This window comes from Schistocerca piceifrons, chromosome X, assembly GCF_021461385.2.
Source record: "Schistocerca piceifrons isolate TAMUIC-IGC-003096 chromosome X, iqSchPice1.1, whole genome shotgun sequence".
In the NCBI taxonomy this organism is placed as follows: domain Eukaryota; kingdom Metazoa; phylum Arthropoda; class Insecta; order Orthoptera; family Acrididae; genus Schistocerca; species Schistocerca piceifrons.
In genome coordinates, this window is record NC_060149.1 from 307,180,306 (window position 1) to 307,204,181 (window position 23,876).

The following is a 23,876-nucleotide window of genomic DNA, read 5'->3' on the forward strand; positions in this document are numbered from 1 at the left end:
GTTCTCCATTTCATTAGAATGTGTAACTCATTACTTAAAAAAAAGGAATGAGACAATCTAGCCTTGCATTAAGCCTCATGTCTTGTGTATGTTGTGATCAGTAGCACAAAAGTCAAAAGGAGAAATACAGTTAGAAAATTTATGTAGAATTAGTAAAAATAAATAGCTAATTTTAATGTTGGTGATCAGCACAACAATTACAAAATTCCAAAAAGACTTTAAATGTATGTAATATGAAAAGGACATAAAAGCTGGTTTTTCACCTGTAACTACAGTATACTTCCTACTGTAGAAGAACTATCTGGGGAAGAACAAAATAGCAGAAAATGATATACATATAACAGTTATTAAAAAAAAAAACATAGAACACAAACATTCAACAAGAGGATCAATGTATAAACTAGCATATTGTGATCCATACCATGCAATGACAAGGAATAAACTGAACAGCTCAAACAGAATGAGCACCTCCATGTCAACCAGTATGGATTCCAAAAACACTGATCTCATGAAACCCAACTTGAACTTTTCTCACATGACATACTGAAAGGTTTGGATCAGACCATCATTTAGATGCAGTATTTCTTGATTTCCAAAAAGCAATTGACTCGGTACCATACCTATGCTTATTGTCAAAAGTATGATCATATAGGATCTCAAGCGAAATTTGTGACTGGGCTTAGAGCTTTTTGGTAGGAAGGATGCAACATGTTGTCTCAGATAGAGAGTCATCATCAGATGTAGAAGTAACTTTGTGTGATCAATGACCTTTCAGACAATATTAATAGTAACCTCGGACTTTCTGCAGATGATGCAGTTATCTACACTGAAGTACTGTCTGAAAGAAGCTGCATAAATCTTTAGTCGAATTTTGAGAAGATTTCAAAGTGGTACAAATATTGGCAACTTGCTTTAAATGTTCAAAAATGTAAAATTGTGTGCTTCACAAAATGATAAAAATGTAGTCACACAAATACCTGGGTATAGCCCATAGTAGGGATATGAAATGGAATGATCATGTAGGCTCAGTCATGGGTAAAGCAGGTGGTAGTTTAGTCTATTGGTAGAATGCTGGGGACGTGCAATCAGTTGACAAAGGAGATTGCTTATAAACGACTCATGCAACCAGTTCTAGAATATTGCTCAAGTGTATGGGATCTGTACCATATAGGACTAAAAGGGGATACTGAAAGTTTACTGAAAAGGCCAGCACAACTGGTTTCAGATTTGTTTGACCCTTAGGAGAGTATCAGAGTGTCACAGAGGTACTGAAAAAACTGGACTGGCAAATTCTTGAATATAGATGTAAACTATCCTGAGAAAATCTAGTAACAAATGAATGATGATTCTAATAATACACTACAATTCAGTACATGTCACTCACACAGGAACTGTAAAGATAAGATTAGATAATTACAGCATGCACAGAGGTATTCAAACACTCAATCTTCCTGCACTCCATATGTGAACTGAATGGGAAGAAATCCTCATAATTAAGGGCATACTATCATTTCACTTCATTTCAATTGGTACAATAGGACGTACCTTCTGCCATGCACTTCATGGTGGTTTGGAGAGTGGAGATGTATATATAGACAGATGTAGAACTGTTTTATTGTTTGCAAGTAATCATTTATGAGTACTGCCAGCCTACAAATTATTTTGAAAAGGAAGCAACAGAAGTAAATTATACTTTCATTTAAAACTGTTGAAGAATCAAAATGTTCAAAGGAAACTACACAAGACTGACAAGTTTCATAGGCAAGCTGTCATCAAAATCATGACACCATGAATCTATCCCTAACAAGCAATGTACCTCAGGATATCTTTTAAAACACTTAACATTTTCTACATAGTAAAGATCTAAAACATATTTGTCAGTATATTATTCAAATGTCAAATATTCAGTATATTATTCAAATATATATCTGTGTGTGTGTGTGTGTGTGTGTGTGTGTGTGTGTGTGTGTGTGTTATTTCTGAAGAATTGCTTCACCCAGAAGTAACCAGTTTTCTGTGCTTTCTACAAGTTTGTCCACTAGTCAAGACTTATTTTATTTTCATATTCATAGGTACTTGCAATATGTTCTGAACAGTTAATTGAAATTAAACTCCCTGCCAACATGGCGTCCGGTACAGTTGTTTATAGTGAGAAAGTGAACAAAAGTTATAGTTGTGTGGTGAAAAACGGAACATACATAAATTATAACAGTGAAATAGTGAAGCTAAATGAACATGTATCAAGCCTGCAATTAATTGTAGATGTACTAAGGCGGGACATTGCGCATTTAGAAAATGAAAATGCCGAACTGAAAAAGGCGCGTAATATCCCGATCGCCAAAGCAAGTAAAACACGGAACTGGGAGCACAGGACTAGCATGATCACGGAAGAAAGAAGCGAAAAGGTGATAAATACAACGAATGGAATGAACCGCGGCAATAAAAGCAGTTTCAGTGTCCTACCTACAATAAACGAGTGCTCTGAAGTGGATATAGGCCTAAAGGCAGAAACAACAAGGCAACATATGTTTACTAGGCCAAAAAAGGTTGGTCGTGTGAAACTCAGTGACTATAGAATTATTGTGGTAACAAAAAACCGTTTTCATGCACTAGATTCAGATATAAATGTGGAATCCACGGGAAACTGTGACGACAACAACATGCCGAATCTATATAGTGACAAGCACATGAGCAGAAACTTCCGCAATAAACGTGAAGACAAACTCAAAGTGAAAATATTCTCTGATAGCCATGGACGTGAGATCGCAAAAATACTACGTTACAGTCATTGTATACAAGCAACTAGTATTGTCAAACCAGGTGCACCCATCCAAGAACTCGTTAGAAACATAGAAACTGAAAATGATCGTCATATTGTCGTCATAGCAGGAGCCAATAATGTATATAAAAACGACCTCCACAGTGCAACGCGAAACCTTAAAGCAATACTAAATTCAACAGGAGAGAAATCAGTTTTTGTAGTCGCAATTCCACATAGGCATGACCTTTCGGAATGGCCATGTGTGAACGTGGAAATCATAAAAGCAAACAGGCAATACTCAAAGATTTGCAGGGCCTACCAAAATGCATATTTTATAAGTATGGACTCCTTGCAAAGAGACTGTTACACGAGACATGGCATGCACCTTAATAACAGAGGCAAGAAGATTCTGTGCCAAAACATCAGCATGATACTGAAAGCAACTGACAACCAAGAAGTAATTGCTGCTCTTCCAGTTCCTTGCTTGACGCAAGCAGAGCCTGAAGAAATGGTTACTTCTATTGCAGCAGTAGAAGTAGAGATGGAAGCAGCAATTGTACCTACACACATAACAAATGCTGCAGCAGCAATACCTACCACACTTCATCAACAGGATTCAACAGCAGCAGAAGATGAAGCAACATCCAAATCTCCACTGTCACTAGTTGCCACAACAATGCCTACAGCAGCAGCAGCAGCAGTACCTATCACACTTCACCAGCAAGATTCAACAGCAGCAGAAGAAGAAGCAACCACCTTATCTCCTCAGTCACCAGATGCCACAACAGAGCCTCCAGACACCATAACAGCAGTTACATCAATTCCTCTAGTAGCAGCTTCATCTACAATATCATCACAGGGAGGGAAGAGTAGGTATACAACAGTAGATGTGATACCACTCCAAGTGAACAATTTTTTAGTAAAAGGCAACAAGAGGCAGAAATCCAAAAGATAAGCCCTGAAAAACGTTTGAAAACCAATCACCATAGTGTTCAGTGTGTTAGAAATAAGAGCATGGATCTTAAAATATGTTACCTTAACGTTCAAGGACTGAAAGATAAAGAACTTATCATAAATGAGTTTGGACTTGATAACCAGTTTGATATTTTTTGTCTGAGTGAACACTGGGCTAATGAGAATGAACTTGCAGTTGCCAAATTTGACAATTTTAGTATAGTAAATAGCTACTGTAGGAAAAAGCACATTAGAGGTGGTGTGGCAATTTATTCCAACCAGTCACTCAATTGTACAATAACCAAACTAGACCTAAATTCCTTGTGTGATGAACAGCACTGTGAAGTTACGGGTATAATCATTAATAGTCATAAGCTAATAGTAGTATCCATGTACAGATCACCAAAGGGAAGCATTAACATATTTTTAGAAAAAAATGGACATGCTATTGAGTGAATTAAGTAATATTAAATGGTTACATTATGATATTGCAATAGGAGGTGATTTGAATGTTGATTTTGATGTTACTAAACGTAAGGGTAGTGTTGCAGATCTGGAAAACTTGCTAAGACAATACAATTTACATCATGTTAATAACAGGCCCACAAGAAACAAAGCATGTTTAGATAACATCTTTGTAAACTTCAAGACCACTGAAAACACATGCGAAGTTGTAGTGTTCCCATTCTCTGACCATGACTCCGTATCTCTAAATTATGCAAGTAAAATTCCCCTCAATAGGAGCAATGCAAACAGACCTGTCCCAACAGTTGTGATTACCAGACCCATAACTGAGGATAAAATTAAAACATTTCGTAATTCCCTTGCTGACAGAGACTGGTTTGGCCATTGTAGTGTCGATGGACATTACACATCAAGTAATGATCTGCCAGCCAAAATAATATTTGATAGATTTTTTAATGCATTCTTGACCCTATTTAACCATAGTATTCCCATAAAGAAAATCAAAATAATGGACAGCAGCCACAAATCCAGATCTCAAAACAGACAAAATATATGGTACACTAAACAGCTGACAGATCTAAAGAAACAAGTTTTGTTACTGTACAACATATACAATAGTATGAAGTCTGACTGTGCCAAATCAGCCTATGTTGAATGCAGGAATGAATACAAAAAAGCCATCCTGCAAGCCAAAAAACCTACAATGCCAACAGCACACATAATTCCACCAATAAATGCAAAACTGCTTGGAAAGTAATTAACAGTGCTGCCAGAGATACTAAAAAAGACAAAATTAATATCCCACCACAAACACTCAATGAGTTTTTTATTAATTCAGTGAAAGAAATAGGAGATGCAATTATCAAACCAGACATTAGTCCATCAGAGTTACTCTCCCAAAATTGGGGTAGACAGACTAAATACAAGCATGGTAACCTTCTCCGAAGTATCGCCTAGATATGTACAAGGAGTCATAAAACAACTGAAATCATCTGATAGCTTAGATATATATGGCATATCATCCAACCTGCTAAAAAAAGTGTGTGACTGCATTCTCTACCCCTTAACCCATTGCATAAACAAGTGCTTACTTGAGGGATATTTTCCTGATGAGTTAAAACTGTCTAGGATCGTCCCAGTATACAAAAAGGGAGATAAGACTCTCCATCTAGCTACAGGCCTATTTCAATAGTACCCACATTCTCCAAGGTAATAGAATGCATCATGTACCAACAATTATCATCTCACTTTGAGAATCTAGGAATAATTAATGCTACACAATACGGGTTTAGGAAGAATCTGTTGACCATTGATGCAATCAACACAGTAGTCAGTTACATCCTCAAAGTTTTTGAGAACAAAGGCTTTGCTCAGGTCTCATTCTGTGACCTAAGCAAGGCCTTCGACTGTGTTGAGCACATGCCACTACTAGAGAAACTAGAATTCTACGGCATCAAAGAAAACAGTCTCAGACTATTAAAATCTTATCCCAACAACCGTAAACAGGTAGTTTGTGTTGGTAAGGAAATGTCAAACATAGAAAATGTTAAAGTAGGTGTGCCTCAGGGATCTGTACTGGGGCCCTTCCTGTTTCTGATAATGATCAATGACCTCCCCTCGTTTATTAGATCCACCACTGTATTGTATGCAGATGATACGACTTTTCTCCATAGCAGTAACAGTCTTAATGATCTTAAAACCTGTGCTGAAAATACACTCACTCATGCAGCATATTGGTTCAGAGCAAATAGTTTCCTGCTAAATGAAAATAAAACTCAGCAGATAATCTTCACTCTAATAGACAAGCCAATATCTGATGACCCTAGTTCTGTTAAATTCCTGGGAGTTTATTTAGACGAAAAGTTATCCTGGGGCCAACATGTAAACTATATTAGTAGTAAACTATCTAGAGTAATTTATTTATTAAGAAAACTCAGAAATTGTGTACCTGAAACATACATCAGATCATCTTATTTTGCATTTTTCCAGAGTATAATATCCTATGGCATTATCTTGTGGGGTAACTGTAGTCATATACATGACATCCTATTATTGTAGAAGAAAGCCATTAAGATAATTACAAATTCTTCACATAAGGCTCACTGCAAACCCTTATTTACTAAACAAAAAATTATGACTGTAATAAACCTCTATATATACAATGTCTTAATCTTTACGAAGAAGAACCTACAAGATGTGAAACGTAGAGAAAATGTACATTGTTACAACACAAGAAGCATCAAACACATATACACGCCTTACCACAGACTATCAAAATCAATAAATAGCTATGAAGTCACAGGGCACAAGCTATTTAATAAGCTGCCACATGCCATACAGGATCTTCCTGAACATACATTCAAAGAAAGACTGCATGAATGGTTTATTGCCCACCTGTTCTATGATATCAATGAATTCTTCAACTGTAAAATGCAGTAATCCAACAGATGACCCACCGTACATTTATTGTAATATAAGCTAAAATATTTCAGTAGTCAATACCTTATCACACTGTATTATAAATTGTAACTTCATTTGACGTTGTCAATTGCTGTAATGGCCTAAAGACAATAAAATCTTTATTATTATTATTATATATGTCTATAACTACCTACGTTCACAATACATACAAAACTGTTCAATGTGATCGAGGATGTTGATCAAGAAAGCTATTTTCTAATGTTCATTAGATGATGTTTCATAGAAAATATCAGAAAAAGATGTATGCAGCTTAAAATAGCTCATATGATGACAAAATATCTGTCTGAAACATCAATACTTATCTGATATTCTATGTGCAATGATCATATAGATATAACCTATCATGAGGGCACCATATTCTTTACATTATTTGAAAGTAAAAAAATCGAAATGATGAAATGACCTTTAAGCAAATTCATTCATGAACTATTTGGTAATTCAGTAACTACTTCATTTCTTTTTCTTCTTTCATACATTGACAGTCCCCTTGACAATAGATTTTATGTAAACAGAAAGTTGGGTTTATATAAATTCATGTACTGGTTTTCTTTTGTGAGTAAATGTTTTTCTTAACAACTAGTTATAAGAAAATAGAAACTGAAGTTTATATGTGGAACTATCTTCTACTTTGAAATAACATACTGAGTGTCTGATTATACCTTCTTCCTATGAGGATTTGGTCAAAATTTCACAAATACCATTTTTCAGCTCCGAAAATGTGTAAATTAAGTATCTATGTCAACAATGTTAAAGTCATCTCTGTTTCAGTAGTTTTTAATTCAAGTTATCATCAGTAAATTAAAAAGTTAGAGCAAATAAAATGTAAAACATCATCAATCATTTATTTCTTCACTGTGGAAAATACAATTACTTTTCTTAATCAAAACTTATAAGGAAACTAAGTTATTTGAAATTTTTGTTAGAAAAGTCCAGCATGTAAGATTTTCATTTTGGTAATGTGCTAGTAGAGTGACTTTTTTTAATGAATATTAGTGGAAGATCTTCTCCAGAAACTTACCTGTAATTGGAAGAATCATTTAGATGACGAACTGTCACTGTGAAGTCCTTTGGGCCATACATCTTCAGTACATAACTGAGTCTGATGAGCCCTTCATCACTTTCGAATAGGATAGTGAAGCTCTTCCATTTCCATGCCTTAACTAAATCTGCGTACACCTAAATATCATATGGATGGGACTCATGAATTATTTTATTTTCAGGTTAAATTAATTTATAAAAACAATTATTTTAAATATGTGTTATTGCAATGGATATACTGCAAGTAACATGTATGTTTTCACATTTCTGCTACAAAAGAATGAATACATTCATTTTAAAATTCAAAATCTTTACATATTTTTTCTTGTAATGTTCAATAAAAATGAGAATTTGTGGAAAAAATGAAAATGTGCTGTTAAAACAAAAAAGGTAACTGCTTAATAAAATGAAAAAAATTCTAGGATAGATAACATAAAACTCTAAGATGGATCTACACTTTACTTCTTACCCCATAGGTGACATCACAAAGATAGATCAATGAAGTGATAGAATCAGGGATTCTTTCAGCTGCTTAATTTCCTTTCTTTTCTCTTCCACATTTGAGTAGAAACACATGAGGAAGTAGGGAGGTGAGGGGAGAAGATAAGTACTTTACAGGAATGGATAGGAAAATGTCACAATAAAGGGCACTGACAGGAGTTCAAAAGATCCAAGTATAGGAAAGAAAACAGAGGCAGGCCATGAAATGGCACCAGGGAGATGAAAAAAGAAGACAGGAAAAAAGGAGAGAAAAGGAAAGGTGATACATACAAGCTATTGACGGAGATGGCAGCATAGAATGGCAGAAGGCAATGTACTCTAAATATTAATATTATTAGAGACATAGTTCTACCTCAGATTGTACAAGATTGGTGAGTAAAATCAACCACTGTCTTGTTGAAGGAAGCTTCCTGAGAACTGCACGAAGTGATCTGGAGAACAACTGAAGAACTAAACAAGAAACATCACACTGGGATGCGAACCTCGTTCCTCTTAATGGAAGTCCAGTGTCTGAACTACTGTACTACTAAGAGAGTGAGATGCATGTATGCCATAATGATTGGAGTTGCCAATGATGAACTAAGTTATTTTGTTTAGAGGAAGAATCAAGAAAACTTAGGCATTTTAATAGTTATTAAAATCGATCACATTGTATTAAGCAGAATGTGCACGAAGTGTGTAAAACCCAGAATTTGCTGCACAAAATAATTGATGGTGCCAATTTACATTTGGGTATTGGTCATACATTGATAAAAGGCTTAAAGGCTGTTGCAGCAGAGACAGTAATGGCATGGATATTCTTGTAAGTGACACTTCTTCTCAGTTATTATGGAATCTTCCAGGCACAAATGATCTTATCAAGTGAGTTTTCTTATTTAATATTCCAATAACTTTTGATGTGTATTTAACTACAGTTGTGATTTATAAAGTAGATCAAGTTAGTGTTATGAGTCGAGTTCCGGATGTGGAAATTTATATGTTTTAGATTTGTTTAAAATTGTTGAAACAATGAATGAGTGGGTTTATTAAGAGGTTGCTAAATGACTGTAAAGATTTCTGTATGCTTTATTTATTATATTAAGTATTTATGTGAAATTATAGCGAAACTTATGACTGGTAGTCAGGATGAAAGCCTCTGCACTGAATCGAAGAGCAGTCATGTGACCAAACCTTTAAATAAGCATACAGAACAGGGATTGTGGTCTTTATATGTCATCTTGCATCTGGAGTTTTTGTGAGATATTTTTGCCTTGTTTTTTTTTTCTGGAGTCAGTAAAGTTATTGGTTGTGTGTATGGTGTGGATGTTATTTTCATATTGCACAACTTCTACTTTATGTCTTAGTGCATTGCTGCTGGATGTAAATGCTACGTTTACACAGTGTAATTTCAAATTTTGCAATGCTGATAGATACAGAACAATTATTTAATGAGTTATTCGTATGTGGCTGTCTTTTGCACATATTGTACTTTCCTGAAAAATAAAAGAGATTTATATCAAAGTTAAAAATCAATCTGTTTTGAGAAATATTATTATCCTTTGGGGTTTCAACCAACAGAGCCAATCTCAGTACATCTTTTATTAAATTATTTGTTAATGTTTCACTGCTAGTATAAGGTTTTGGTATAAACATTATTATGTTGTGTTTGGCTATAAAGCAATGGTGTACGACCACCCCCACTGATGATAGCAAGCTATGCTCAAAGCCATACATTTCCCACACTATTGGAACTTACTGCTATGTCGTAATTGTTTATATCAAAAGGGATATATGACATGAGGAGTAGGTGTAAGCACCCTGACAAAAATGTCAAGCCATCCAGTAACTACACCAAACTTCACAATGCTATCTTAAGAAATTTTCCAACCTATTAACATCATACTGCTGTCTAAAAATATGATTATACGCCATAATTCCAAGAGCCCCTATCAGTACTTCTTATCAACCACTCAAAGTCACTAGCCCTTGTCTTACTCACCTACTTCATCTGTGCCACATCTCTAGAATATTCTTATCCCACCCACTAGCAACCAAAAACAAATTAGACAATCCTCTAACCTATAACATTTTTAGTCCTCTCTAAAGGTTCCACTTTGAGCTCGACACATAAATTAAATCAACCTGTCAAACACCGCTTTTATGAATTAAGTTGCTGTAATGAAAAGAGTTACTTGTCATCTATTCTACTGATCAGAATCTTTGAACATTTTGTAATAAAATGAAACACCTACAGCCTTTCTTAAGACGTCATTTATTGTGTTGCCACCAGTTTGAGCACTTCAGTGCACCATCTTCAAGCCTCAGTTGATGCTGAAGGGGTTATCACAGTCTATATCTATGATGCATCAGTAGCCAATGTAAGTGGTCTAGAAAGACTGCCTGTAACTGTTATGTTGTCTCTCCAATCGTCAACTGTCAACTGACTGGAGAAACATTCAAAATGGTGCAAACAGACCATGATGCCACAGACAGAGTAAACAAGTTTCAACACATGTGTCTGCTGTGAAATCATGTCCCTGCAGCTTTTCCACAGATAAAAGACAACATTGCCCTCCACAGAACGTGACTTGCTTTGCTTGCGGAAAGACGGGTCATGTACAGTGTGTGTGTTTGTGACAGAAAAAGAGCTGTACCCACATTTGCTCTCATAAGCATGGATCGCTTTCTCACCTAGTGAATACAATTTTTCTAAACTGGCAACCACTACTCATAAAGATCAAATTCAGGATGTGCCTTCACCCTGCCCAAGCACTATGTAATGACAGTCAAACAAACTCTTTGTGAACTTAGTCATTGCCGGACACCATGTGCAACTTCAGTTACACTCTGGTGCATCCATTACATTGCTTAACTGTCCCACTTGTGCATAGTTGGGCCCACCACAGTTAACAAAATCTTGCACGCAACTTAATGCATATAATGCTCAGGACATTCCAGCGCTTGGTACATGTAGTTTGCCTGCCACATTCCAGACTCACACCAGAACAGTGACATTTACAGTTTTGCATTCATGGAACTGAAAATACTTTGGGTTAGATACATTTGATTGGTTTGGTCCTTGTATTCAGGACAATGTATTTTCTGTTTCTGCTTTCAACCCAAAAGACAGCGTTACTCATTTGATTGAGGAGTTTCGTGATATATTTTCTGAAATGCTTGGCAGAGCAAATTATTTTGTGGTGCATGTTACAATGAAGGACAATGCGTAACCTAAGTTCTTTCAGTAGTGTACTGTCCCTCATGCACTTTGAAATAAAACAGCAAGTAAACTTAAAGAATGGCAAGAAAATGGTCTTATTGCTCCAGTTCAGGTTACTCAATGGGCTTCTCCCTTAGTAATCTTACCAAAACCTTCTGGAAAACTTCGTCTTTGTGCTGACTTTAAATCTACTGTGAAACCACAAACAATAATTGATACTTATCCATTGCCTTGTCCTAGCAAAATAATGGACAGGCTTGGTATAGGCCAGTATTTATCAAAAATTGATTTAGGTGATGCACATTTGCATATTACATTACATGAAGGGTCTCAGGAAGTGTTTGTGATCAACACACATTTAGGGTTGTTCCAATTATTGTGCTTACCCTTTGGCAGCACTTCTGGACCTGCCATATTCCTATGCTATTTAGAACAACCTACCTTAAAGTTCCATTCTGTTCTAATTACTTGGACAATATTTTGGTATCAGGACGTACACCAGAGGAACATATCATTAAACTTTGTATGCTTTTTCAAGTACCTTAGGCTGCAGGTTTTAAGTGTTGTCTGGACAAATTGTGCCGAAGCAAGATGGTATCTCATTACTTCCTCTCCGACTTTGGCATCTGCCATGTTAAATTCATTTTATTTTCATTTTGCCTAATTACAATTAACATGCATGAGTACAATCTGCATTTCCATAAAAGAGAAAGTTTGGCCCTCAGTCTTAAGGAATATAGCACCAGGTCTAATTTTGTGTATGTAACAAATTCTCTAATTTATTTTGACCATTCCTAGTTAATACTTTTGTTACAGTATGAAATCAGTAATTGTCCCATGACTTAAATTCTACTCATTCTATTGCTGACTTAAAAACAAGTACAGATTCTGTATTAATAATAAAGGTTTGGAAGAAGAACTACCAGGATTCTTAAAGTATTTATTTGGCTCTATTCATAAACATATTAGCAAAGCCAGCCCTTAGTTAATTCCAAAATAATTAACAGGTTTGTCAAAACAATTGTTTGTATAAATATATCCATTAATTTCTTTATTCAAACAAAAAATTTGGCATAATATTTGTGGTAAAAGAAAATGGTAAAAAGAAGGAATTTTGATGTATTTAGTTAATTTATGAGTTATGTTTTAATTGTAATTTCTATAACTTAAACATTGAACAATGTATAGTTTCAGTGCCTATTATTGTGAGAATATATAAACAACCAATTTTTGGTGCCCAACACAGTCAGTCCACAGCCAGTTTTCAGACAGGACTTATGTATTGGTTAAAGTAACAACAATGCATCAACTTAACAGTGGTGTTGTGACAGTGCCACGACATTTAATAGTGCCGCCACGTCAGTACGCGCAAACGGCGATAGAGGCGCTCCGCAATTCGGCTGAGCGTGGGAGCGCCACCTAGCTACGAACGGCGCCGGCCGCATGTCACGGCACGGCAGTCGAATGACCAATACGGAATTGGTAGCATGTAACCAGCTATTGTTTCTACATTTGTATATCCACACAATTTATTAGTGATTAAAGATTATAACACTTTTTGGCGACGAGGATGGGATATTTTTGTTCCTGCGTTGTGGATTTGTGTGTTCGTGTCAGGGCAGACATGGAACAGCTTATGCAAGCGCTCATTGAACAACAAACACAGCTGACAGCTGCTATTCAGGCGTTGTTGACGTTGCTTACTCATCGTCTGTCTTCCTCTTCTCCGCCTCCATTCCCTCCTTACGACGAGGCCGTCGCTTCCGGATAAGGCAGCTCACCGCCTGCAACATTGGGCCTTATACTTGTCTCGTTTTCACTATGAGATTCACTATCGCCCCACGGCCCAGCACGCCAACGCTGACGCGTTGTCGCGTTTGCCGATGGGCCCCGAACCGGTTTTCAATCGAGATGAACTACTCTATTTTCACATTGATGAGGCAGAACGTCATGCGGTCGAGGGTTTTCCGCTTACAGGTTCGCAGGTCACGTCGGCTACTGCGCGGGACGCGGCCCTGTGTCAGGTGATCAGTTTTATTCAACGGGGTTGGCCGGACAGGACCAAGGGCCGGGCATCAGATCCCCTTCGCAACTACCATGCCTTGTGCCTTCGTCTGTCTGTTCGTGATGGTGTTGTTCTTCTGGCCACAGATGGCGCATCTCCACGGGTCGTGGTGCCAGCCTCTCTTCGCAAAAATGTTCTCAAACTGTTGCATGAAGGCCATTGGGGGATTTCTCGGACTAAGTCCCTGCCCCGCAGGCACGTTTATTGGCCCGGCATTGATTCAGACATCGCCCACATGGTCGCTGCGTGTGGTCAGTGTGCTCAACAACTGGCTGCACCCCGTACAATGCCCTATCCGTGGCCTGACCCAGTGCAGCCATGGGAACGGGTGCACGCTGACTTTACCGGCCCCTTCCTCGGCACTTATTGGCTGCTGTTGATTGACGCCTTCTTGAAGTTTCCGTTTGTTGTTCGATATCCGTCACCCATCACTGCGGCGACGACACTGGCTTTGTCCAAAATCTTTGCGCTAGAAAGTCTTCCATCCACGATCGTCACAGACAATGGCCCTCAGTTCTCTTCGCAGGCCTTCTGTGATTTTTGTACTGGACACGGGATTCGTCATGTTACAGCACCGCCCTTCCATCCGCAATCGAATGGGGAGGTCGAGCGCCTTGTCCGCATTTTCAAAAGCCAAATGAAAAAATTCCTTAGTGATTTTTCCCCAGATGACGCTCTGTTGCATTTTCTGAGTTCTTATCGCTTCACGCCTCTGGGTGATCGCAGCCCTGCTGAACTCTTGCATGGCCGGCAACTGCGCCCTCTACTGCACCTGCTTCACCCTGTCAGGCCTTGTACTGTGTCCCCTCGTGCAGGAAAATACTCGGTGGGCGCCAACGTGTGGGCACGAGGGTATAGATCTCGCCCTAAATGGATTCCAGGGGTGGTCAAGGCTCTTCGTGGCCGCGGGCTTTGTGAAATACGTACGGACGATGGCATGGTTGATCGCCATTACGACCACATGCGCCCACGAGTGGTGGCCACGCCGGTGCCACCGTCCCTTCCTTTGCCTCCACCAGCCCGAGAAGCCAGTCCTGTCGCTGCTGCCGATCTCCCATGCGTGTTGCTGCCGCCGACGTCGCTACTGCTTCTGAGTACGCTGGAACCGGCCCCATTCGCGACGCCGCCTTCTCCGGGACCCATCTCGCTGGAGCACACCCCCAGGTCCACGACACCTATGGATGCTGCTCCGGAGTTTTCACCCATCATCTCGTCCAGGAGGCACGTTCCACGCACGGGCTTCCGTCATGGACATTTTCGACCGTACTCTGGTGTTTCTCCGTGGGATCTTCTCGGGGCCTCCCAAGAGGCCATGGATGTCTCCGTGCTGTCCGTGTCTCCCAGGAAGTGAGTGTTTTTTTTCAAGGGGGGAAAAGTGTTGTGACAGTGCCACGACATTTAATAGTGCCGCCACGTCAGTACGCGCAAACGGCGATAGAGGCGCTCCGCAACTCGGCTGAGCGCGGGAGCGCCACCCAGCTACGAACGGCGCCGGCCGCATGTCACGGCATGGCAGTCGAATGACCGATACAGAATTGGTAGCATGTAACCAGCTATTGTTTCTACGTTTGTATATCCACGCAATTTATTAGTGATTAAAGGTTATAACAAGTGGAATAGGCCATCTGTTAAAACAATGAATGACAATGTCTGTTCAATTTTTTTTTTGAGAACTAGTGTCACAGTTACCATACTATTCTGCAAGAACTATGAACTGTGTGGTTAGGTTATTACTGCTCATAGGTGTTCAACAGCAAACTATTGTAGCAGTATGCTGATGTTTGCCTGCAACCTATTAACGAGGCTTATCAACATTTACCAATAGCGAACTGGTAATATTGGAGAGTTGTGAATAGTAAAAGTAAAGAATTGTGAAACACAATTGTGCAACTGTCAGCTACATTATTTACCGTATTCAGTGATGAACCTCCACCCCCCATTTTTCAGCCAGTATAACAATGCTGTACATCAACACTGAGGACTATAAACGACAAAATAAAGCAGGTGAACAACACATATGATGCCCTTTCGGGTGAGGACTATTGTATTTGGACACAATAAACAATGACACGTGAACTTTGTCCCATGCCATCATCAATATGGCGGAAATAGCCAGTCACTACATAGACACGAGAAAAAAATGAAAATGCATATAAATAAGACAGTAACATCTCCCTCCAAAAATACAATCAAACTAAAGTGACAACAGAGGGAAAGTGGAGGTTTTAGAATGGGGACAAAAAAAAAAAAAAAAAAACACCACGATTCAAAACACACAAAGTGACCAAAAAAAATTCACAACATTCTGCTACACCAACAAAATCTGCTGCAGGAATCAAACACTTTCCTTGGCCTACATAGCTCAACCTCAGCTGTCAATACCACAAAAACAACACCTACAACTCCGAAAATTGGAATCGGACATTTATCTTGACCTATACAGGTCAACCACAGCTGACGATACCAAAACACCAATGCCTACAATGAAAATTAGAATCAGACATTTCCCGTGAGCTATATACATCAACCATAGCTGACAATACCAAAACACCATCATTTACAACTAAAACTACAAAAATTGGATTCGGACATTTCCTTGACCTATATACATCAAACATAGCTGACAACACCAAATCACCAATACCTACAACTAAAGCTACGAAAATTAGAATTGAGCATTTCCATTGGCCTATATTGGTCAACCACAACTATTGATACCAAAAAACCAACACCTTCAACTATGAAAATAAAATCAAAACCATATCACCTCAAAAACCCAAAAATCAAACACCACTACATGAATTAAAATACAATCAATACACCATAAATACACAAAAATTGCAACTCAAGACAAACAGACCCAAAAAGCAATTACTTATCATCAACAAATTCTAGAAGTGCAAACTTGGTCAGCCACCTCCCACCATCACCCCCCTCATCCCCCTCGCCCCTCCCCCCATACACACTCACACCCACTACACTTCACAATCTCAGCAATCAGTCCAAATAACTGAAGGAATTTAATAACAAACAATATGTCCTCCCCCATATACAACCACAACATAGCACTGTTATATTTCATCATCATATCCATACCTAACAACAGCAACAGCAAACCAATAACACCTAAATAAACACATAAACAAAAAAATTTACAACAGCCAATCAGTGCATGGGTTTCGTAGCCACAGTAACAGAGTATGACAGCAGCCAATCAGCAAGTGGGTTCTGTGGAAGCAGCCATTGAGTACAGGAGCAGAAAACTAGCATGCAGGTGGGCACAGCTGACCAGGATAAACAACATGCCACACTGACAGAATTACAGCTTGCAGCAGCAGGAGACAAGTGAATAAAAATAATTTAATTCATAGCAACAGCTGTTTCATATTAAGCGATACATAATGAGTGGTGTTAACCAACAAGTCAGTGTGATGGGGAGAATGGACAACAGTGGAGTGATGTGATTGATAACAAAGCAGTAGAGGTTAAGATTTTAAATGATCAGAAAACTTAATGGGGACTGATCTGGTAGACAATAGTGGTTATAACTCAAGGATGAATGTAACTTTCAGTGATGGGGATGAAAGTCCTATTGTGGATGAGATGATAATAGCAACACTGTGTGTTGTTGTGAGAGAAATGGATGAAAACAGTAGTGAAATGGGTGAAATAGTTAAGGCTGAGGCAGGAGATCCTAGTAGTGAATGTCAACAAGGGCAAACGTTTATGGCAGACAGAGAGTTGGAAGCAATATTAAGGCAAATTATGAGTAGTTTGGGTACAAAAGACGACATAAGCAGGGTGGAAAATAGTATGAAAAAAACATCAGTAGTATGAAGAAAGACATTACTAGAGTGGAAAATAAAACTGATAGGATTAAAACTGACAAGGCTCGCTTAAAGGATGAACTAGAGAAAGAAATTAAGAAGGAAATTAAGATAGTCAGCTATAATCTTCCAGTATTAAATAAGAAACTGAGGTGGTAGTGAAAGGTTGTGCTGAAAAGATAAAGAAAGTAGTACAGAATATTAATGAGAAATTGACATTAATGAGTAGTAAATGTGTAGAAGAGTGAAAGAAACTTTGTGATGGTATAGTAGAAGGGTGGAGGCTTCCAAGAAACAGTGTAAATAGGAATTCAAAGCAGCCAGGAAATTTTGTGCAGAGAATAGAGTTAAACTTGAGAACCAAATCAATCAGATTAAAAATGATTTAGAAATGGAAGTAGAAATGAAGTGTGCAGTAGTGGAAGAGGAAAACTGGTAAAAGTAAATAAAAATGTAGATTCAGAATTGGCTGAAATGGAGAAAAAGGTAGAAGAGGTACAAAATCTAAAGCATAGTGTGTGTAGTATTCCAAACAGTCCTTCATTTGTTAGTTATAAGAAATTTAATAATTTTGAACTATACAGGGAAGTGCATCCATTGGATTTCATTAGGGAATTTAATGATTTGCCTGAAACAGGGAATGACAAAGAGAAAACGTAATTTGTGAGAGGTTTTTTGATCGGGGATGCTTATGGAGGGGCAGCTCTGGTAGCTGATAGTTGTGATTCGTGGCATAGCTTTAAGAAAGCATTTTTAGATGAGTATTTGTTCAAAGAGAAGCAGCAGAGAATTTTGAGTGTATTTTGTGGAGGAGAGAGATCTGACCCTAGGAAGGGCACTGTTAATGGTTTCTGTCAGTTTTGGATAAGCAAACTGGAATATATGGACAAAGAGCTAAGTGGTGAATCAATAATTATGGGTTAAGAAACTTATTTGCCTCAGAAAGTTAGAGAATTGCTTATACCTGCCCCTGGGGGAATATTGGTGATATTTTTAATTATGTTGATAAAGTGGAGAAGCTGAAGTCCTCAGTGGAAGATCGTAGGAGGAATTTTGATGATAATAATCAACCAGGGAGAGAGTTTCAGGTAAATAGGATGAACAGAACTAATTATAGTAGAAATTCAAGGAATGGTTGGGTGGAGGATAACCAGAATGGGCACAGAAATGGCAGGAGAATTTCAAGGAAAAGAAATGGAGGAGTAGATGGTAATTTTGGATCAAACCATTTAAACTAGATAATGCTCCAGATTTGGCTCACACTAGAGTAGATACTGATGAAGAGCCATGTGTATTTAAATGTGCTGTAATGACAGGTAAGGGTAATGTAAATGATAGTAGTAAGACGAGTGTAAATTCTAATTCTAGAGAGATGTCGAATGATGGTGTATGTAGCAATGTTTATCATGTAAAAAGGGAGGAAGAAGTTACTATAATAAAGTTAAGTGATGAAACAGAGTATGTTGCTTTTGCTCAGAACATCCAATGTGTCAAAGTGGATGATACGTTTTTAAGAGAACATAAGGAATTCGGGAGATCTGCTTTGTGGTCTAATACTGAAAACAAGAATCACCTAATTAGCCAAGTATTTGATGACTATGAAGGTGACAGTGGGTCTGATTCTGACAGTAGTTGTAATGATGATAGTAGTGACAAATCCAGTAGTGATGAGAATGAGGAATATGAATTTATCATCACTAATGATGGCAATGTGTTAAGTGCAGAAAGAATAAAGGAGGATAATATTAGACCTAATGAGGAGTTAGAGTTTAATGAAAGTGGTAATTGTTGTGACAGTGCCATGACATTTAACAATGCCACCATGACAGTATGCGCAAACGGCGATAGAGGCGCTCCGCAACTCGGCTGAGTGCGAGAGCGCCACCTAGCTACGAACGGCGCCGGCCGCATGTCACGGCGCGGCAGTCGAATAAGAGTTACTGAGTTGTTATCATGTAACCAGCTATTGTTTCTAAGTGAGTGTGTTTGAATATCCATGCAATTATTGGTGATTAAAGGTTATAACTGTAATGAGGAAGAGGACCATGTTATCTGTCATTTGACCGTGTCTTATAATTGTTTTGGTAAGCAGGATGATAGGTTTTCTAGGGAAAGGATTACTCAGGATCTGGTGTATGAAGAATATCACATGGTAAGCAGAAAGGAAGTGCAACACTGTGTAATAACAGCAGGAGTACAAGGTAAACATGTTAAGTGTTTACCAGACAGTGGTAATGATGTGAATGGCATTTCACAGGCATTTTTTTAATCTATTAAGAACACAGAGGGTAGAGTAGTGATGAATGTTTCTGGAATAAAAATTATTGGTGCTACTGATAAGCTATCAAAGAGTGTGAAGTGAGAGCTACTATTAACTTTGGAATTGGCAGGACAGCTGTTATTGGTGCTAGTGGTAAGCTATCAAAGAGTGTGAAGCCAGAGGCTACTATTAACATTGGTATTGGCAGGACAGCTGTTGGAGTGCAATTTCTTGGTGATTCAAAATCTCAACATTGGTGTAATACTTGGGACTAATTTCTTCTTCAAATGGTGTGTAAATATTAATTTTGCTAGTGGTAAGTTTAGTTTCAAATGCAACGGAATTAAGTATGAACTATCATTTTTGGAAGGTATGGACAAGTGCATGCAAATTGAATTAGATTTGCCATTATGAGTTTTAACCACTGGGCAGGTTACTGAGGAAGAAGAGGAGGAGAGAGTAAGGTGGGAAATAATAAAGAGAGTTGAGGATATTGAAGATATTACTAATAGTCAAAGGGGGGAATTAAAAGGTATTCTCCTGAGCAACTGTACAGCATTTTCAGACAGGCCAGGTTTGGTAAAAGATTTTTGAGTGCAAATTGAAGTTTAAGGATCATGAACTGTTTTTCAAGAAGCCTTATATTATTCCATTTTCAAAAAAGGAAGCTGTGAGAAAAGAAATTCAAAATATGATCTCATCGAGGATTATTGAAAGGTCAACCAGCAGGTATACTAACCCACTTGTGGTTGTAAAGAAGACGAGCAGTGATGTCATGTTGGTTCTGGATGCTAGGAAGTTAAATGAAATCATAGTAGAGGAGAGTGACAGACCAGCTAACATGGATGAAATTTTGCAAAAGTTCAATGGATGTAAGTTTCTGACTTCTTTTGATGTGACTTGTAGCTACTGGAATATCAGTTTGGCCAAGGAATCTAGGCTATGTACAGCATTTTTACATGAAGTTAAGTGTTACCAATACTGTGTGGTGCCTTTTGGTCTGAACTTGGCTGTGTGTGTGTTTTCAGATCTATTGAAAAGGTGATAGATGAGATATTAACCAATGAAATCACAGTCTATGTAGACGATATCCTAGTAGCGAGTGCAGAATGGTTCAAGCACTGTAAGATTCTGAATGATGTACTGAGTGCCATGTATAGGGGAGGTATGAAACTAAAATTAAGTAAATCTGAATTTTGAAAGAAGGAAATCTAATTTTTGGGTCACAGGATTAATGAGGAAGGTATACAGCCTGATGAAGAAAAGCTTGCTGCTACTGTGGATTTCCCACCCTTCAAGAACAAGCAGGATCTATAAGCTATGTTTGGCTTCTTTGGCTTCTACCAAAAGTTCTTATCAGATCAGTCATTAAACTGTCATTGTCTTCGTAATTTGTTGTAAAAGAATGTGGTATGGAATTGGACAGAAGTGTATGAAGAAGCATTTCAGAGTCTGAAAAAATAATTAGTAAATAGTGAGATGTTATGACATTCAAATTTTTCACTGCCATTTTGTATGAGTACTGATGCAAGTTCTTGTGATGTGGGGATGGAAATTTTCCAATTAGTACCTACTGAGATTGGGGTTGAACACAAAACTATTGCTTTTGCTAGTAGAACATTACAGCCACATGAAAAGAACAATTACATTTCATAATTAGAGGCTTTGGCTATTGTTTTCGGATTTCAAAAGTTTGAGTACTAGTTGCTTGGATATAAGACCACAGTGTATTCTAATCATAAGGCTTTGAGTTACCTTGTTCTTATCAAAACCAAAGAAAAATTTTGCAAAGTAAATGATGAGATAAAGTAGTTTTTGCATGTGTATCATGGTCCTTTCAGAGTGGTATGCATTGCCAATGACAACTCTGATGATTTAGGTTGCACAAAGACTAACACGATTTTGGATTAACAAAGAATATTACTGACCTAAAACCCTATGTGTCACCAATTAGATGTTTGAATCTCAATCCACAACAGTTTAAAATGTTTTTGAGCTTGGGCAGTATTGATTTTGTTAGGAGAATGGAATGTGCATTGAACCAGAAATAAGAACTGCAAGCAAGTATGGGGTTCAAAATTCTGTGTTGGATTCAATTATGTAGCAATAATACTTACCCCAGCTCTCATTCTCATCTTTGTGTTTCCTGAGGCAGTCAATCTCTTTTCCTATCCTATCCATAGTTTATAATTGAATCACAAACATTCTATCTTTGACTTTCATGTGATTTTATCCAGCAGCATACTTTAATATAGGAATATTTTAGAAAAGTTTCCTCCAGTGTTATCTATGTATATTATGTTCTGTTAGTGATAAGTAATGGAATCATAAGATGATGGAAGACAGGCAATATATATAAAAAACAACAGCAGTGGTATTTGGGGAAAATCTATGAGATACTGTGTTTATTCTGGTTTTATGAAATATGATGAAGGTAAATTGATTTTGTGGTTACAGAATTTCTGTCAAACAAAGATGTAAGGTAAAGAGAAAATGAAAGGTGTCAGCATATGTAGAGTAGAATGAGCAATTTATCTGAAAAATATAGCTAACACCTGAAGTAATCAGCTCATGTGAAATCTATATAATTTGGTGCCGCAGCAGAGGCAATATGCAGTGAAAACCATCTTGAATATTAGGTCTTAATATTAATTGTGGTACAATAGAAGTGTTTGTCTTCAGTGCAATCAGTATATGGAGATAACTATCTACCTATGTAAGTGTGTCATGGTACAGCCTCTTATAACATTAAGGAAATAAAACTTTGAACATACATGCTTGGAGTAATGTGTGTGGAAGGAATAAGCTAAATTTGTATGTACATCACCCTACAGCACAGAATCTCAAGCAATTTCATGGAATACAATGAAATAATAGTTTTTCTAAGTGATAATTTTGGCTGATCAGTAATGAGAGTTAAGTTTTGCCTTATCCTGTTACTGCAGAGTGTTTTTCAGTAGAATCAATTTTGCATTATACAAGCAGAGCAGGTTTTTATTTATTAGAGAATGAGGGAACAATGAAATAATATAATAATGAATAATGTTAGGGTCTTAATGGTTAGGGAGCCTGTCTCTGCAGAAGGGATATTTTTTGAGAATGCACTCCACTAGCTAACAAGATAAGAAACGTACATAAAATAATGGAGCTGACAGACATGATTGAGTAAGGAAAAAGATAACTGTATACAAACAAATGTGGTGTAACTATATTGATGATCGATTTCCGAACTAGGCAACCTTGGGTACTGTGTATATTGTGCAAATCATGACACTGCAGCTGGGAATGAGAGCTTAAACAAAAGAGCAATATTTTAGTATGGTACAAGTCATACAATGCTACATTATTGGATATATAGGTTATCTGAAATCTTCTATTTGTGTTCTGAGGAATTATGAAATTAAAGTGGTAATATTGGAATGAAGAAAAGTAATTTTTCTAATAAACTGATAACTGTAGTGCCAGAGTGATTTGAATATTCTGACAGGTCAACTATTTGGTAACATTTTATGATTTTGTGAGGATTTAATTTTCTGGTTGAATGAGAGTAGTACTCAAGAGTTGAGTGGACAAGTAAAGCAATGATTTGGTAAAACTTTCATTCCCTTAACTTTGATTTGAGAAGTAACTAAGTTATGTGATAGTGACTCTATTCTTTTTTCATAATGTAATGATTAGTAAATCTATGCCACTGTACAATTAGAGTTTTTGCTAGATGTAATGTACATATTTTGGAACCGCCACATAAGGAAAAAGTTCAAAATTTGTACAGTGATGTTGTTTTAAATATTTGTACTAACAAAAGAAATGACACTCCATTGAAGAAGAGTGAACATGAAAAATGTGAAACAGTAAACAAAGGTAAGAGTGAACATGAAAAATGTGAAACAGTAAATACAGGTAACCTACAAAGTGCTTCTGAACACTTCTCGTGTAATTTAAAAATGGTTAAGAAAAATGACTGCAGTAAGTTGAAAACAAACACGAACATGAGTCAGCTTACAAATAACAAAAAACAGGTACTGTTACTTTCAGATAGTCACGGTAGGAACTGTGCAAAAGTACTGAACGAAATTTCAACAACCAGCTATAAATTTACATCTTTGATAAAGCCAAATGCTATATTCAAAGAAACAACATGCAATATACAAAACAAAACGTCTAGTCTACGACAAAATGATTATGTTGTCATCTTAGCTGGTGCAAATGATATTAATGGATCAAAATGTGATTTTATGACATCACTAGATGAAACGATCGCAAAAACTAGGCACACGCAACTAATTCTATGTACAATTCTGTATAGATATGACATGCCAAATGAA

General features: G+C 37.4%; 1 protein-coding gene across 1 annotated transcript in view; it reads right to left on the reverse strand.

The window, feature by feature from the left end:
• The window catches only part of LOC124721723 (glutamate receptor ionotropic, kainate 2-like), a 541,952-nt gene that overhangs the window by 262,560 nt on the left and 255,516 nt on the right, over window positions 1-23,876 (reverse strand). Inside the window, exon 5 of the mRNA XM_047246817.1 lies at window positions 7,680-7,837. Within this exon, the coding sequence (XP_047102773.1) occupies window positions 7,680-7,837 (158 nt within the window). The remainder of the gene's footprint in view (window positions 1-7,679; window positions 7,838-23,876) is intronic.